Source organism: Rousettus aegyptiacus, unplaced genomic scaffold (genome assembly GCF_014176215.1).
Source record: "Rousettus aegyptiacus isolate mRouAeg1 unplaced genomic scaffold, mRouAeg1.p scaffold_m13_p_13, whole genome shotgun sequence".
NCBI lineage: Eukaryota > Metazoa > Chordata > Mammalia > Chiroptera > Pteropodidae > Rousettus > Rousettus aegyptiacus.
Genome location: NW_023416288.1, coordinates 55,884,587 through 55,902,112, shown reverse-complemented (window position 1 = coordinate 55,902,112; position 17,526 = coordinate 55,884,587). Strand labels below are relative to the sequence as shown.

At 41.8% G+C, this 17,526-nt stretch overlaps 1 protein-coding gene and 1 pseudogene across 2 annotated transcripts in view; both read right to left on the bottom strand.

The window, feature by feature from the left end:
- Window positions 1–17,311, bottom strand: part of ZC3HAV1 (zinc finger CCCH-type containing, antiviral 1) — a 47,909-nt gene extending 30,598 nt beyond the window's left edge. The window contains exons 1-2 of one of the 2 annotated variants that reach the window (XM_036230836.1): window positions 16,936–17,311; window positions 2,246–2,381 (exon numbers count right to left, since the gene is read on the bottom strand). In XM_036230836.1, the coding sequence (XP_036086729.1) occupies window positions 2,246–2,381; window positions 16,936–17,243 (444 nt within the window). In that variant the 5' untranslated portion in view covers window positions 17,244–17,311. The remainder of the gene's footprint in view (window positions 1–2,245; window positions 2,382–16,935) is intronic. The other variant, XM_016161894.2, reaches the window with a different exon arrangement.
- LOC118610896 lies at window positions 4,469–4,596 on the bottom strand (annotated as a pseudogene).
- Window positions 17,312–17,526: the final 215 nt, after the last annotated feature.

The following is a 17,526-nucleotide window of genomic DNA, read 5'->3' as shown; positions in this document are numbered from 1 at the left end:
GCCTTGTCCAAGATCACACAGTTAGCGGCAGAGACCAGACTCTGAGATGGAGCATCCTTGGAAGAACCATCCTCAACAAAATTATTCTTGGAAGTAGCTGAGCCTTGCTGACCCCCTCCTGCTAACACCCTATAAAAATATTCTGCTCTAATGCCCTAAGTTACTCCTTTAGAGACTTCTCTTGCTCAACATTTTCGAGGAGACACATGCTAATGATGCCCTGGTCGATTTTCCACAACAGGAAGCAGTTCCTCAGACCTCTAGGTCAGGAAACAGTGCAGTCTTCCAGTCTGTGAGCTTAACCCTAACAAGTGGTACACGGCAATTAAGTTATTAGCTAAAATAACCTCCCCACCTACTAAACATGGGTACTGAATTCTTACAAAGGGAACCTCAGGTGACACTGCCCCCTTCTTTTGAAGATAGAAGAATGACAAGAGCATTCCCATAGGAGGATCCTTACAGTGCTTTTGTCCATGGGTTCTCTGGGATCCCTCGACAACAGCACTTTCTAGTAGGTTCTTAGGCTGACCTCGTCCCTAGATAAGGAAGAGTAGCCACTCCCCTTGCTCTGTAGGGATTTAACATAAAAACTCCTTGGTGATTCTGGAGAACTGAAGCAGAGATTGGACCTGATAACTGGCATTCCCAAACCTCCAAGTTTAAAACTAGGGTGGTCCACAGGTCAACACTCTTCTCAATGTCATAACAAGTCTTGATCTTATCATTCCTTCACATAAAAGGGAAAGGAGAAGATGCCTCTTTTTGTCAACAGGACCTTTAACGAGGTTAGTGCATAGGGCATTTTTCTCCATGGGGACTAGGCTGGCACATAGGCCAAGGGCCATAGATATCCAAAAACAAGACCTCTAAACCTTGGGCTCCTGGAAACAGAAAGACAAATACAAGTACCTAGATAAAAGAACACATGGGGTGGGGAGAGGATATGAGATGTATTTTCCTCCTCCTCCCTCTCCCTAAACAAATCTTTATAGAGTACCCTGGATTCCTATCTCTCCTGAGCTCAGTGGTCAGCCCCAAATCACCCCTCACGTCGTAAGTTTTTTAAGTCTTCAGGAAAACATACTGAGCTTAGAGTCAAAAAGCGTTCAACCCTCCAAAGCTATCTTGTCATATATAAAAACACGACTAAATTTCAACCCTGTTTAAGTTTTCTCCATCCCTTCCACCCACTCCACTTGGGTCTTCCATTATGTTTCTGCATCTCTCTTTCAGTGTGAGGCTAACTTCTCTACTCAAAAGATTTTTCTCAGGGTAGGCACCATTCTTTAAACAACATTCTCTAATTTTTAAGTCAATGTTACTATATGGATGGAAGGTTAATTATCCGCCACTGTTCCCATCTTCTAGTAATAGAAGCTCCCAAATTTTAGCTGGACACTTGGTTATCTAGTCAGAAACTACATTTCCCAGTCTCCCATCCAGCTAAGTGTGACCATGTGATAAGCTCTGGCCAATGAGATGAAAGCAGATGCACTGAGTGCCATGTCCAGGTGGCATCTTTTAAAAAGGAAATTACTTGCCTTCCACTGGCCCTGCCTGCCTACATACAGGCAAGACCAAAAGTCGACATTTTTCTGTGAAGGACCAATAATAAATATTTTAGGCTTTGCAGGCCATTCAGTCTCTGTTGCAACTACTCAATTCACCTCTGTATATAGAAAGCAGTAATAGGCAATATGTAAATGAATGGGTGTGCCTGTGTTCTAACAGAACTTTATTTATAAAGAGAAATGGCAGGCCAGATTTGGACTATGGGCTGGAATTTGATGACCCCTGATCGAGACTATCAAATGATAGTGAAATAAAATTATTTTATTTGAATGACTACATTTTGGGGTCTCTTTGTTACAATAGCTTGGCCTGTACCCTAAACCAATAGGCCCTGTCATTTTCCAAAACCTCAATTCGAAGTCCACCTGTTCCAGAAGGCGACCCTGGTATGAAGCATCAATTAGGCCACTGCATCTTCAGATCACATTTGCTCACACAGGGCTCCCTAGCAACCTAGCAGAGGAGGCATTCCAGACTCAAATTCTTATAATATTTCAAGTAGGAAGGAAATTGCTGGAGACTCTTAGGTCACCTGTTGGTGTTGCGACCTGCAGAGCCCTGATGTTGACTCTGAGTTTTCTCCTGCTCCTGCTCCTACTCCAACATATCCGTGACTCGACACTGCCAACTATATTCTTCCTGCTTGTTAAACCAAGGAATTGTAACTTACCTCAGGCAGAAAAAAAGGGTCACTCTGGACAAGAAGCACTGTTAATTCTTCTTTATTCAGTCCAGAGAGCTCATGCTGTTTCAGGATTTTGAAATTCTCTTCCGAGAGAACGTCGTGAGAATATTTGCATAAATTCCTAGAAGAAAATGACAATTGTCAGTGTTCCCAATTCACAGAAGTGAAGAAAAAGAAACCATCTAGGGAACTTTTAGCCATTGAGGATCGATGTCCATATCTTTTGATAACTAATACCGATTGGTCCAGCTTACAGAATACACTTCAAAAATATAAATTGATGAAACATCTAGATGAGAGTGAAGGAACAATAAACATCTATAAGTTACTACAATACTTCTTTAAACACTAACTCATCTAGTATGCATTAATAATGTGAGAAGAAGAAAAAAGCTAGCAAAGAAACTGAAACCAATTTATTAGAAATGACTGTCCATTGAGAGACAAAGGACGATTAGGATAACATACTGACAATGAAGTCCGTGAGAAAACAGAATTCCATTTATCGAACATTTCAATTATGTGAAATTGTTCACTGCTTTGTCTCCTCCACATCTTACCAATGTATACTTGTATGATTTGTGAGTACAAAGGAATGGAACAAGCTCTTAACTGTATACTTCAAATCGCTCTCGAGAAAAAAAGATAAAAATCCCCTTCATTTTAAGGCCTTGATGATTTAGGTCAACACTGTCCAACAGAACTTTGTACGATGGTGATATGGTTCTACCATCTGACCTTTTCAAGATGCAAGCCCTATATGGCTATGAAATATAGCTAGTGAGACTCAGAAACTAAGTTTCTTCTTTTACTTTATTTTAATCAGTTTAATTTGAATAGCCATACGTGACTGGTAGTACCACACTAAAGGGCAAAGATGTAGACCTTTGCTATTCAAAGTGTAGTGGGAGAACCAGTAACACCATCATTACTGGAGATTTTGTTAGAAATACAGACTGTCAGCCGCCCCCACCCTCAGGCCTAGTGAATACAAAATCTCTTTCAACAACATTCCCAAATGATATAATCACGCTGAAGTCCAAGAAGCACTGATTTAGATCATTGAGAAATCTTGATAGCACTAATGTTTTCAGTATATATACATAGTTTGACAGTTATCAATGTCCACATAACAAACTCATTCCACTTTTTAACTTACATATGCCACAAAAACATATCCCCAAAGTCCTCAGATTTATGATTTTAATAGTTATTCATATGATGAGATATTAATATTTTCTAGTTTGCACAACCATTATCAAGTTGTTAGGTAATGGCTAGATTTTTACTATATAAAATAGTGTGGCTACAATTACTTTTTTACAAATAATCGTTCTTCCTTTACATTATTTCTCTAGAATTTATTCCTTCGGGAGTAGTCCCCAAAGGACACAATTACTTTTTTGGCAGCTTGTTTTTCATTTTGATCCACTGATCTCCAGAATGCATACCAGCAATCTATGAATGTGTCCATTTCCACACAAGCATATTGACATTGAGTTTTATTATTCTGTTACTTTGATAGGCATGAAATAGACTTATACCATTAATTTGCATTTAATAAATAAATGTTTCTATTTATTCAATTCTCGTTTTATTTTCCTTATTGAGTATTCAAATCTTTCCCTTAATAGTTCGCTTTCACTTCCCAAATATTAAACATTTGTCTGTTGCCACTAGTATTTTTTAGTTGTCAGTAGGTAGAGAGAAATGAAAATGACTTCACAAAATTATCTATGGTAAACAAATATGCAAATGACTTTGCAAAATTACTGAAATTGATCTTTTGGTTTTTAAATTTATTGGGGTGACAATGGTTAATAAAATTATATAGGTTTCAATTGTACAGTTCAATAATACATCATCTCTATGTTGCATTGTGTGTTCATCACCCAAAGTCAAATCTTCCGTCACCATATATTTGACCTTCTTTACCCTTATCTACCTGCCCTTTCCCCTCTTCCCTTCTGCTACCCACTAAACTGTCGTCTGTGTCTATGAGTTTTTGTTTGTTTCTCTTGTTCATTTGTTGCTTTCAGTTTTATATCCCACACATGAGTGAAATCATATGGTTCTTTTCCTGTCTGACTTATTTCACTTAGCGTGAAACAGTTTGTTTTTAAATATAAAGTTATTCTCTAAGAGTTAATCTTTGAAAGTTGCTTATTGAAATGCTGCTGCCTATGTGTAAGGCTTTTTTTTTTTTTATGCCTACAGCACCTGGTCTTCCTAGGTGGTCTCCCATCCAAGTACTAACCAGGCCCAACCCTGCTTAGTTAGCTTCACTTCCAAGATCAGATGGGATTGGGCGTGTTCAGGATGGCATGGCTGTAGACAATGTAAGGCATTTCTGAAACCCACTGGAACTGCTTTCAGATCTAGCTGTGGTGCCTCATTAGATAGATTACAGAATCAACAACCAAACCTCCCACACACCTTGCTTCATGGAGAAGTCAAGGGCAGCTGCTCAGACTCTGGGAACAGTCTCTATCCCAGCCATTTTTTCAGGCGGGCCCTCTCTGCGCTTTCTTCACATCCAGTGTCCCTGACTTTTAGCGTTTCTGGCGCTCCTTGATAAGGCTGACCTCAGCTCTCTGCTTGCTTTTGGGTTCTGTGGTTTCAGATAACTGCTCCCCAGAAGCCCCCATCACTCAGCAGCTGAGCTAAGGCTCCACCTTATCTCACTCCCAACCCCTGTGGGAGGAAGGGTCTGAAGAGAATCTACAGCAAGAAGGCCCCAGCCTTCAGCTCAAAGCAGAAGCCCAGCCGTTATGACTTCCCCTCATCGCCTCATAAGGCATCTCACTCCATTGGCTGTTGTCATCAATGATCCTCTCGATATGGAGCTGAAAATGACCCTGTTGAAAGACCTCACACAAGCTAGACAGGTTCTGCCCTCTGGCTTGGAGATATTGGCCAACCATTAATCAGAGGGAATTAAGAATCATTGCTTTTTCTTTAGCTCCAGTCCAGAGATCCTGAACATAGAGCCAAGACCATGGCACTTCTCCGGTGGCCAAATTAGAATCATAGAAGAGGACTCAGGTCCCAGAGAGATGCAGCATTGGTCATACCTGTCCTGTGTCTGTCCTGTCCTAACCGAGGAGGGGTGGGGCACCTCCAAGGTCCTTGAATTCAATATTTCCTCTAAATAACTAAAGATAGCCGGGCAGCATAACAGAGACCCCTCTGTTGGAGCCCTGAGCGTCCAGGCTTTTCCAAGTCCGCCCCAGACACCCATGCCTGGAAGAAGAGCCCAGGCTGCACACGCTGTGCTGTCTGGGTCCTCGATGCTGCCCGTCCGAGGGCCCGGTTTCACTTCTCATTCTCTTATCCATCCTCGGGAAAACTGCTCCCTTCTCTAGATTCTATGTCACTCACCTTGAACCCAGCTTCAGTCTGCGACATCTACATCTAGTCTTGGTTTCTGACATGCAGCTCCCTCGCTGGGAGGCCCAGCTCCGTTCCCCCACATTCCCTAGACTTCTCCCAACTTCTCAGAAGAGATCTTATCTTTTCCCTAATTTCAGCATATTGATCAGCCACAAGGTCTGGAGTGGGCAGGGGAGGGGGGCAAGCATTTGTGCTCACCTATTTGGGGGTAAATAAGACCAGAAGTACAGACACTAATATTTATTACATATTTACTAGGTGACAGGAACTTTGCATCTGTTATTTAATTTGGTCCTCATAATAATCCTGTGAGGTAATAATTTACTTTGAGAAACTGAGGCTGGATAAAAAGAGAAACCAAAGATAGCTCAAATAGGAGGAAGGGTCTAATAACTGAACCTAGATCTCAAAAAACAAATAAAAACCTAATCTGGAAAAACAAAAACAGACAGATCTGAAACTTTTTCAAATCAGGAAAAAAAAAAACGCATTCTGGATTATTTAAGCCACTGTTTCCCCGCACTAAATGGAAAATTGAGAGCAGAATGCAAGGAGAGAACACGCATAAACCATGTAAAGGGTATGGGAGGGAAACAGTAAATGACTGACTATTTCTTACAATTGGCGGCGTTGAGAATACAAGCTCAACAGCACCAGTCGCATTAGGGCTTGATGGAGGTCACGTTCAGGTTTAAGGTGGCAGACGCTCCCTTCCCACTCTCCTCTGGTCACTCCGTCCCAGCTCCAGGTCCCTAATATTGACTAGAAGGCTTTAGCTAGGAAATAGTGTGAAAGCCTCCTAATGGCTTGGGAGACTTGGAGTTCTCTGAGCCAGGGGTTCTCAGTGAGGTCCTCAGACAGGCATCACTTGGGAGGTTGTCAGAAATGCAAATTATCAAGCTCTATCCCGGAACTTCTGGGTGTCTCAAACTTTTATCACCCATCGGAATTATCTAGAGGGCTAGAGAGCAAACAGATTGCTGGGCCCCACCCTCTACTAATCAGTAGGTCTGGTCAGGGGGACTGTTGATTTGCATTTCTGAAAAGTTCATGGGTGATGCTGAGGCTGGTGGTCCAATCAAGAGAGTTGGCTTGGAGTATCGGAGTATCAGGGCTCAAATTTGCCTTCTCCAGCCAAGGACAATGGGTCCTGCAGAAGGCTGGTTCGCAGTCACAGGGACTCCCCCCACCTGGAACAGAAAAGAGCTCTCCTACAAACCACCATGAACTGCCCAGGGATAAACAGGTGTTTGCAGAATGCTCCCTGCACTTGGAGCAGATAAACTTCGAACAGTGAGAGTTAGAAGATTAAAAAAAAAAAAAAAAAAAAAAAAAAAACCAGCAAAGATGGCCTTGAAACAGGCAGAATTGTCTCTCCTTCAGGAATCTTGGGCCAAAAGCTTAAAAACAAATGATCTTTTCACTTTTCTTTTCCAGCCACAGAACAAAATGTTATTTTAACCCCGGCAACACACCCTCCCCCACCATGAATGAGGCCTAGCCTGCGGAGTGGGTCTCATCCCTGGCTATACATAATAATCAACTGGAGAGTGTTTAGAAATACCTCAGCCTGGGCCACACATCAGAGACTGATTTAGTGTGACAGGAGGTGGGACCCCAGGTGACTCAAGGGTACGGTCTAGGCTGAGAATGACCAGCTGCGCTTGTCAGATTAGATTCTAAGTTAGGTTCTTGAACTAGATGTTCACCTCTGGCCTGCCGCCCTTCACAAGTCGGTAAACACAGGGGCAGCTCTGGGCTCACCAAACAGACCAAAGGGGAAAATAACCTGAGGGAGAGCCTGAATTTGTTTGACTGTCATTTCTATTGAATTCCCCGTCCCTTCTCCCCCTCACCCCCTCACCGTCTCTGCTCCCCAACACCATGGGGGTTGATAAGAATAAAGAGAGTTCATTTGTACAGAAAACAGGAAATAGCTCACCATGATACAAACCAGGTGAAAAAGGAACCAGGATGTGTGAAAGATAAAATCTAGAGAACAGTGATCTAAAAAATAAAATGTCATCAATGAAACAACACTATCGAAGTATTATTTTAAAGTCATGAGGCTCCTATTCTCTATATGTTTGTACTTCTGATGTTCAGGATTAAAATGCCATGTTACCAGAGGCGGGGGTGGTTCGCTGAATCTGGAACCCCTAGTAAGATGGGGGAGAACCAGAGCAGACCAGTAGGGCGCACGGGGGCAGAGTAAGAACAATGGGGGGAAGGGAACGGGTGGAGCTGAAGAAATGGGCCCGCTATAACCACAGGTGTTACCAGGAACACACCAGGCACAAAGAAGAGACCGCCATCTGTCTGCTGCTGCACGGTGAGCCCAGGTGCCGACAGCTGCAGGCCTCCGCCTGGAGAAGCATGCATCTGGTTGGCTGCAAGACGCTGGGCAGCAGAGGGCAACAGGAGGAGACCCCGCCTGCTGAGGGCAGGAGAGGTAGGGGGCCTCCTCGAGGAATGGGGCATATTCTAGAGTTGCACCAAGAGTGGGGCAAACAGTGCTCATGCCTCCCCAAAATCACCTATTATTGTAGGCAATTTCCCCAGTCGTGACTTATTGCTCTGGTCCCCTAAATTAGTGGTTCCAAAATCTTGCTGTCCGTTAGAAACCAGCAAGGGGCTTTTTAAAAAAATACCAATGCCCAAGTCATAAGCCATACCAATTACATCAGAATGTCTAGAGGCAGGAGCTGAGCTTCGGTATTTCTTACAGATTCTGCAAGCGGCTCCAATGTTCAGCAAAACTTTGGAAACCATCCACATCAGGAGTGAGGAAAAGTGTAGTGACAAGGGTAAAGGGCAGGAGACAGTGGCGGTATTGCTCCAATCTTGATGATTAGAAGAAGTAGGTCACACAAGGCTCTTCTCTTCACACATGCCCCTTGCCATCTTACCAACACAAATCCCCTTGGAAGTTAAGAATATTACGATAAACTAGAGAGAAAGATGAACTAATAAACAGTGTTTGAGGATTCCGTTAGTGGGATTCCTCAAAAACAGTCTACTGTCTGCAACGCAAAGTATATGCCAAAGAAATATTTGTTGATGGGGTGCCTGGAATGTCCAAGGTTTCCTGAATGTCTTGTGGTTCTATTGTATGGGTAACAGACATGTCATCCTAACCTTAGAGAAAATAATACTTTATTCATCTTTGTTCACTCTGTACTAAAGGTCCATTTCTCTTTTATTCTCTCAAGCAATGCAGCCACATAAAACCTTGCATTTGCACTCTGCTGGGAAGTGCACCCCAGATACTGTTTCTTAATGTGTGGTTCTTGGACCAAGGAATCTTTAGGATGATGGTTGAAATGCAGAGTCCAGGCCCCAACCCATCCTTTCTGAATCAGAAGTTCTGATGTGTGACCTGAGGATCTGCATTTTAATAAGTTCCTCCCAAGTGATTCAGATACACATCAAAATTTGAGAAGTACTGCTCCGAAGCTGGGGCCACCCAAGATTGATCCATCAACATGTGAGGAAAAAAGTAACAACTCTTTATATGTATTTTCTATTCTTAACAGAGTAAAAAACTCTGTTGCCTGGGCTGAGAGGGGTGGAAGAGTAGAAGGGTTAATTTAGAAGGGGCACAAGAGAACAACCTTCAAGACTGATACAAATGTTCTTTATCTTGATGGTGGTGGTTACATAGGTGTATTCCTTTGTCGGACTCTTCAAACTGTAACTTTAATCGGGTATATTTTCTTCTATGTAAATCATACCTTGATAGGGTTGATTTTAAAGTTTTTCTTGAAAAATGAAGTTTTTCAAAAAGGTAAACAATTAGCAAATATTTAATACACAAATTAAGAGTTATACATTTTATGATTATTAAATGAATATACATACAATAAAAGTACACGATGAAAATGTCCTCTGCTGAGAGTGGTGAGGAATCGAAATATTTGGCAACTAGGTCCCTGGATGACCTCTCTTAACCTGATCTGATGCTCGAGTTGGTCTGAAATGTGCTAAGATCTCTTCTCAGTAGGGAGGTAGAACCATGACCTGCGTCTCTACTCTCTGCTCCCGACCTGAGTTCAGTTCAGTTACACTGATTTCTCCTTGGGCCTGAAACCCGAGGTCGCTCCGGATTCTTCTACTCCCTTTCCACTCCCATCTTGGAGCCTTGTCAATTCCAAAGTAGCATATCAGTGACGATCACAGATACCTGTTTGGAGGTAAACGTGACTAGCAGCAGTAAGCAAATTAGAACCCTTATACAGGAGGAAAACAAATCTATACTTATTTTACTTGTTTACTTGTGCCATCTCTATATTGTGTAAAAAGTAGAAAATATTTTGTTATCAGATGCTTATTTGTCACTATTTAAGATTGTATCACGATTCACAGTATCCCTTACAGTGTTGTGATTTCTTGGCTTAATTTCTGCAGAACGCTACAGATAATGAAAAGTCAAATTTGATCAAATTAAAATAAATATGAAGCAAATCTGAAAGCAGAAGAGAAGTTCTCAAATGATTCTTGTGGGGTACACACCCCTTCGTGCTGCGATGTCGCAGAACAGCACGTCTCTAAGGCCACTGCCCTGACAACGTGACTCTGAGGACAGAGAACAGTCAGTAAGAGAAGGAACTTCCAGAAAGATGCCTCCTGGGTAAATACACCCACACGAATGACACATAGCATGCAAAAGTAAAAGGCAAACCTCGAAAACACGATGTTAAGTGAAATAAGCCAGACACAACAGGGCAGATCTTGTATGATTCCATTTATAGGAAACGTCCAGAACAGGCAAATCCGTGAAGACTGAAAGGAGATGAAGGTCCCCAGGGGCCAGGGAGAGCAGGGAGTGAGGAGTGGCTGTTGATGGGTGTGGGGCTTCTTTCCGGGGTGATGAAAATGTTCTGGAACTAGATAGTGATGACAGTTGCACAACCTTGTGAGTGAACTTATTGCCATTGAACTATAAAATGAACTTTAAAATGGTAAAAATAAATAAATAAATAAAAGAAGGGTTATTACAGACAAAAATAAACAGAATGTGAAGATGACCAAAAAAGTAACAAGCAAACAAGAAGCAACTATGAATTATATACCAAGTAAGACAAAAGTTAAAAAAAAACCCAGAATATACAAAGAAAACAGCAATGAGGTGCATTTCATATTCCTTGTATTGGCACAAATTTTAAAAAGCTGACTGATGATATATCAATTGACAAAAATATAAAACAAGAGGACACTCGTATTTTTCTGGTGGGATAAAACTTGGTATAAATACTTGGAAAACAATTTGACATTATAAAACTTAAGATAAGTATGGGCATTCCACTACTAAATAGATACCGAGGAAACTCTTGCACGTGTACACAAGGGTATATCAAAATGTCCATTGCATCATGATTTGTAATAGCAAAAAATTAAAACCAATCTACATTGAAAATGTAGAAAATGTAGATTGGTTTTAATTTTTTGCTATTACAAACCGTGATGCAACGGACATTTTGATATAGTGTTGAAATACTTAAAACTAATCAAGCTAAGAAATGAGTCAACGAAATATGGCCTGTCTTCCTATCCTGACATACTTCCATAACAACCAGGAAAGCCAAGCTGGAATTAGAGTTCTCAGACACCTCAGAGTTCTGTGACAGACTATAGCAGAAAGAACGAGGTCAGCCATGGCTCCCAGCTCCAGCCCACCACTCTCTTCCCAAGCCAGGCTCTGCCACACTGCTCATAGAGGCAATGGACACACCAGCCAAATTCCTTCCATGTGCAGGAAGACCTGGAAAAGAAGCCCACACAGGCTCTGGAAGCGGGCTTGGTAACTCCAGGGTCCCAGGAACCCAGGGCATAGTCTAGAACATGGTAGGGCCACAGGTTCTAAATGAGCATGATTCCTCAGCCCCATGAACTCCTCAAAAAGTAAAAATACTACTGAAGGGGGCCTGGAACTTGCATCTGGAGAGCAGAGGGCACAGGATAGAAGTCTACCTTGCTCAGGTCTCAAGGCGGTACAGGAACAGAGCTCTGTATATTAGGGGTGAGTCTCAGAAACACCATGCTGCATGAACAAGAGCGAATAAAGCACACATCTGTACATCCAATACTGATGTTGTTTATAGGCTTGAAGACGGGCAAAACAATCCTAAACATTGCTTAGAAATACACACATATGTAGAAAAATAATAAATGAGAAAAATAAACACTAAAAGCAGAACGGTGCTGCTGAGATTATAAACTGGTACAGTTATTACAGAAAAGAGTATGCGGGTTCCTCAGAAAAACTAAAAACAGAACTACCACATGATCCAGCAATCCCACATCAGAATATTTATCCAAAGGAAATGAAATCACTATCTGGAAGAGATATCTGCACTTCCATGTTCATTGCAGCATTATTCGCAGTAGCCGAGACATGGAAACAACCTAAGTGTCCACCCACAAATGAACGGATAAAGAAACAATTTGGTATATATGTATATAACGAAACATTATGCAGCCATAAAATTAAGGAAATCCTGCGCTTGTGACAGACAACATGTATCACAATGAGAGACATTACCTTAAGTGAAATAAGCTATTCACAGAAAGACAAATACTACATCATCTCACTTATACACAGAATCTTAAAATAAGTCAAACTCATAAAAGAGAAGAGTAGAATTGGCAGGGCTGGTGTTGGGGAAATGGAGGGATGTCGGTAAAAGTTATATACTTTCGGTTATAAGATGAGTAAGTTCTAAAGAACTAAAGTACAGCATGGTGACTATAGCTAATAAAAATGATTGTTTGAAATTTTTTGAGTTGATCTTAAGTGTTCTCATCATCAAAAAAGGGGGAGACAGATGAAGTAATGGACTGGTTAATTAGCTTGATCAAGAGAATCATTTCGCTGTATATCAAAATATCACAATGTATACCTTAAATATATATAATGTTTATTAGTCAATAATACCCTGAATAAAGCTGGAGGAAAAAAAAAAGTAGTTATCTGTAGTGATCACCTCTACAATGGGGGAAGATGATCAAGGAAGAGAATTCAGGGGGGTCTAACTGTGGAATATTCTACTTCTGAACCTGATTTGTGGGTACACAGATATTTATTGTATGCTTTATATATTTTCATAAGACTTAAGTATCACATAATAAAACTTTAATGAGAAAATTCTTTTAAAATTAAAATGAAAGATATCATTTTATGTCTTTCAGATTTGGCATAAATCAAAAGAATCTGATAATACCAAGTGCTCATTGGCCATAAAATGGGGACAACTGGGACTCTCAAACATCAAAGTATAAATTGGTACAACCAGTTTAATACCGATCCGTCAGAATATGGAAAAGCTGAAGCTGTATAATCATTCAGCCCAGCACTTTCATTTCCTAATGATCCACCCTACAAGCTCCTGCCATGAGAACCAAGAGACGTGTAAATTCTTGGCAGCATGGTTTGTTGTAGCAAAAAATTGGAAACATCCCAAATGCCCATTATTGGAGGAATAAGTACTGAATTATAGTATAAATCATATGATGTAATACTATTCAGCTGTTAAAATTAACGAACTAGACTTTTATGACATGATAAGATCTCCAAAACATAACATCGAATAAAAAATTTAAAACACATAAAACAATACTACATTTAATATATGAATAAAAACATCTAAGTAAGGAAATTACAAAATTATGGAAGGGCAAGATACACACCAAAATCATAACTGAGATTGCTTCTGGGAAAAGACAGGAACAAGATTAGGGAAGAGTGAAAATATAACCTTAGGACTGTTATGGCTTTTATTTTATTTTAATAGATAAGAAGCAGAAATGGAAAATGTAAATATTCTGGGAAATGAGTGATAAGCTTGTGATACTATATATAACTTCTGTCATATTATATACTCAGAATATAATATGACAATAATATAACAATATAACAATGCCTGTTATATTATTCTTTGACTTTTTCTTTTCGATTTATGAAATAGTCAACTAATCCTCTTCTCATCTACCCACCCCCACCCAAAGTTTCAATCGACCACACAGGAAAGGCATACAAACAGGAAAAAGCTCAGAGGAAATAGCCACATTAGCAAAAAACCACAAAGCTAGTCGAAGACACTCAAACAACCAGCTTTAAACAGAAATCACGCTCGCAAAAAAATAACGAATGAAAGATCACACTTCCCGGCTTTGACAACACAAAAGCTAGTTAAGAAGTCATGCAGATCTGGGTTCAACACTAACTCTGCCAGCTACCTGCTAAGAGACCTTTGGTAAGTTTCCGAACAACTCTAGGCCTGAGTTTCCTTACATTAAGATAGGACTTGTAATACCTACCTCAAGAATCACGGTAAATACTAACTTGGATACCATCTGTAAAGTGCTTATCAGAGTACTTGGAATATAGTTATTTGTTCAATAAATGGTAGTTAATGTTTGTGTCAGAACTGGGATTAGAACTGCATGTGTGTGCATATAATTCAGAAAAGCAAATAGAAATATCCAAACTGATGCACCAAAACAAATACTTACCCAACACTGGAGCAAGCCCTACTGTTGACTAAAACGTATGGCGTAAAAACAATGTAAAGGAAAAAAGGGGAATTACAGAATAGATAGAAGAAATTCCATTTATGAATAACAGTATCATAGGGAAAATTTTATAAAGACAGAAAAATGCAAACTGTCCTCAGGCAAACAGATACCAGTTTATCAAACTGAATGGTGATCTCAACCTGGATATCAACTGAGCTACAGATCCCAATAACCTGTAATCCACAAAGTCCTTAGACTCCCACACTTCTAGCTTTAGAAGATAAGCTTTCATAAGTTGCTAAAAAAGAGAGAATAATTTTTAAGCATACTTGGGGAAAAAACATTTTCTAGGCTTGGGTCAAAAAAAGATACTCACATGGCACATTAATGGATTAAAAATCTGTAATTCTCTGATTCAAAAGTGATATAAAAGAAATAAAAGTTAATTTAAAATATGACAAGATCAATAAATATAAGAAATAAGAATTTACCACTTCACTAAAAAAAGTAGACCTTAATGAATTCCCTGAAAGATCCATCCGAACTCGCATTGACCAAATTATCCCTAATTACATATATTCTTTTAAAATATAAAGGAGTATGGATTAATGACCCAATTTATAAGCTTAAAATGGTTCTGATGTTTCAAACCAGGCAAAAATAAGAATGATAATAAAATTTATGAAACAAAAAACTAAAGTTTCTTAACATATTGTAAGAAACTAAAACAAAGTTTCTAAATATACTGGATATAGAATATATTGAAACGATTATGGATTATGTCTGTGTAGGTTTTTACCTGAAAATGCAAGTCAGATTATAAAACAATCAGGAATATTGGAAAACCAACTGGATCTTATATGATATTAAAATTGTAATCGTAAAACAATGCAATCATTGTACTGTGGTTAATAAAATGGAGTACTTATCCTCTGGAAATACTAAAGTATTATTTACAAAGCAAATGATCTCTTTTTGGGTTTAAAATAACACATTGGAGTTGGGGACAGGGATGGGGAAGCGGGAAATAAATGAAACAAGATTGTCCATATTTTGAAAACTGTTGAAGCGAAATGGTGTATATTTCTTTACTACTATAGTATATTTTGAAAATATCCATAGTAGAAAATTAAAGGAAGCATATGTATTTAAAAGTTAGTAAGGTTAAAAGTCAACTAGTTATTGAAAAAATTTTCACGACAGAAAAAAAAATGGATGATGAAGGCTTCCAACTGTTGTTGTTCAGTATAGTGCTAGAATATTCCTTCCTTTTCTTCTTTCTGTCCTCTCCCCTCTTGCCTCCTTGCTTCCTGATTTCAACCGTTGCTGTGACTTAGATGTCTCCTAAACACATAACTTCCCAAAACCCAGGCACAGACTTTCTAATTGGTGCCTCACGACGCATTCAAAAAATATTTTTTAAATAACGAAGCACACTCGAGCACTTTTTTCAAAGTTTTAGTTTTGCCCTAAACAAATATAAAAAATTTAAAAATACTATCTTATCCACCTTACCCATTTAAAATGTCTTTTGTATGTCTTATTACATGTATTGGGAGTGAGTAATCTAAAGTTCTCCACTAACAAGCACGAGGTCAAAAGTTTGAGGACTGCCATTTTGGATACGGGGACATCGCTTAAAGTTTTTGATGAGAGCAAAAAGTACTATATCAAGAAAAATAATTGAGCAGAAGTACACAGGGACAGAAAAGATAGGGGGAAAGACTACGGACCAGAGAATCTTTCACTAATTCAAGACATTCTTTCGGAAATGAGATGGGAAGAAGGACCCTCCAGGAAGGGATGGCAGACTTCAGTAAAAGGACTTGATGATTAAGGATGAAGAAGGGTTTGGGGGGGGGGGGGGAATGTCGAGACCTTGCCCTGGGGGACAGAAGATGAGTTTGACTCATACTAGCTGGATAGCCAGACACTGAGACAGAGAACCTAGATTCAGCTGGAAGGACTGGGCAGCCGCGGGCACGTACGCAGCCATTTTTTGAAGACGTGACAGCTGAACCCAAGGGAGGGAACTCTAGGGGAGACTTGGTAGATAGGTCAAAAAGCTTAACCCGAACCTTGGGGCACACCTATATTTAAGAGGCCAAAAAAAAGAACAACTGGAAAAACAAATAGCTGACTGAGAAGTAAGCCGCACTATTTCAAAGTGGTCCCCAGGGCGGGATGCCAGCGGTCGGATCACCGCGGAGAGACCATGCGAAGGAGCGCCCCAAGAGGACACACCATGGTAACCTGGAATAGGACTACTCTGTCAAGTGGTGCGGAGGAGCGTCAACTATCAGAAAAGCGACATGAGGGGGCTGGGGGTGGCTAGACCAGCGGCCGGCGGCGGTGGAGACGGATCCCGGTGCCGAGCGCGGCGTGGACACCGGGAAGACGGCAACGCGCCCAGGGACGGAGGGGGCCGAGGGGGAAAGACTCAACACTCCTGAGAGTGGAGGCGCTTTCCTTCGTTCCCGAACCTGCCTCCCAATGCCCCAGGTCTGGCGGGCCCCCGAAGCACTTTACTCTTATGAGCGCGGGGAGTGAAGCGGAGTCCCCGGGGCAATGTCGCGTTAGCCATACTCTCGGCAAGGTCCGGAGGCGCTAGAGGAAGGGCTCTCCACCGCAGCAGAGAAGTGAGGGGGTGGAGGAAGGGGCTGTGGGGTGCGAGGTCCCCTCGAGGGCGCGCCCCTCGCGGACAGCAGCCCCCGGGGTGGTCTAGCCGGGGACCCCGGGGAGCCGCCCCTCCTTCGCAGCGCACTCACCGATCCGAATGCGAGTAGTGGCAGCGGCCCAGCAGGTTGAGCTTGCAGAGGTGCAGGTTTCCGCAGCCTTTCTTGCAGAACTTACGACGGCAGATCCGAGCCCCGGTAGTGGCCACCACGGACCGGGTGACCCCGGCCCTGTCGCAGGTCTCCAACACCGCGAAGCGGTTGGGCCCGGCCGCCTCCAGCACCTCGCAGAGCTGCTCCTCGGACAGCGCGATCTTGTCGAGCAGCGCGTCCAGGGCCATGCGGCCCCCGTGCGCGCACAGGATCTTGGTGATGAAGCAGCACACCTCCGGGTCCGCCATGGCGCTGCGCTGGCCTCGCCGCGGCGCGCGGGACGCAGCTCGGGGGAGAATCGAAACTTACGAGAGCCCCGGGGGCGGGCGCGGGCGGGGCCGGGCTGGGCGCGCCCTGGGCCCACGAGCGCGCGCTCTCCGCTCTCCGCCGCCGTCAACCGAACCCAGTGGTTTCGGTTTCCCACTCGGCTCCGGGACAACAGAGCGGATGTCACCGACCCGACCCGCCTGTCAGATTTTAAGTCAACCGCGACGGCAACCGAAGGGAAAGAAAGCGAGCAGCGCGGACAGC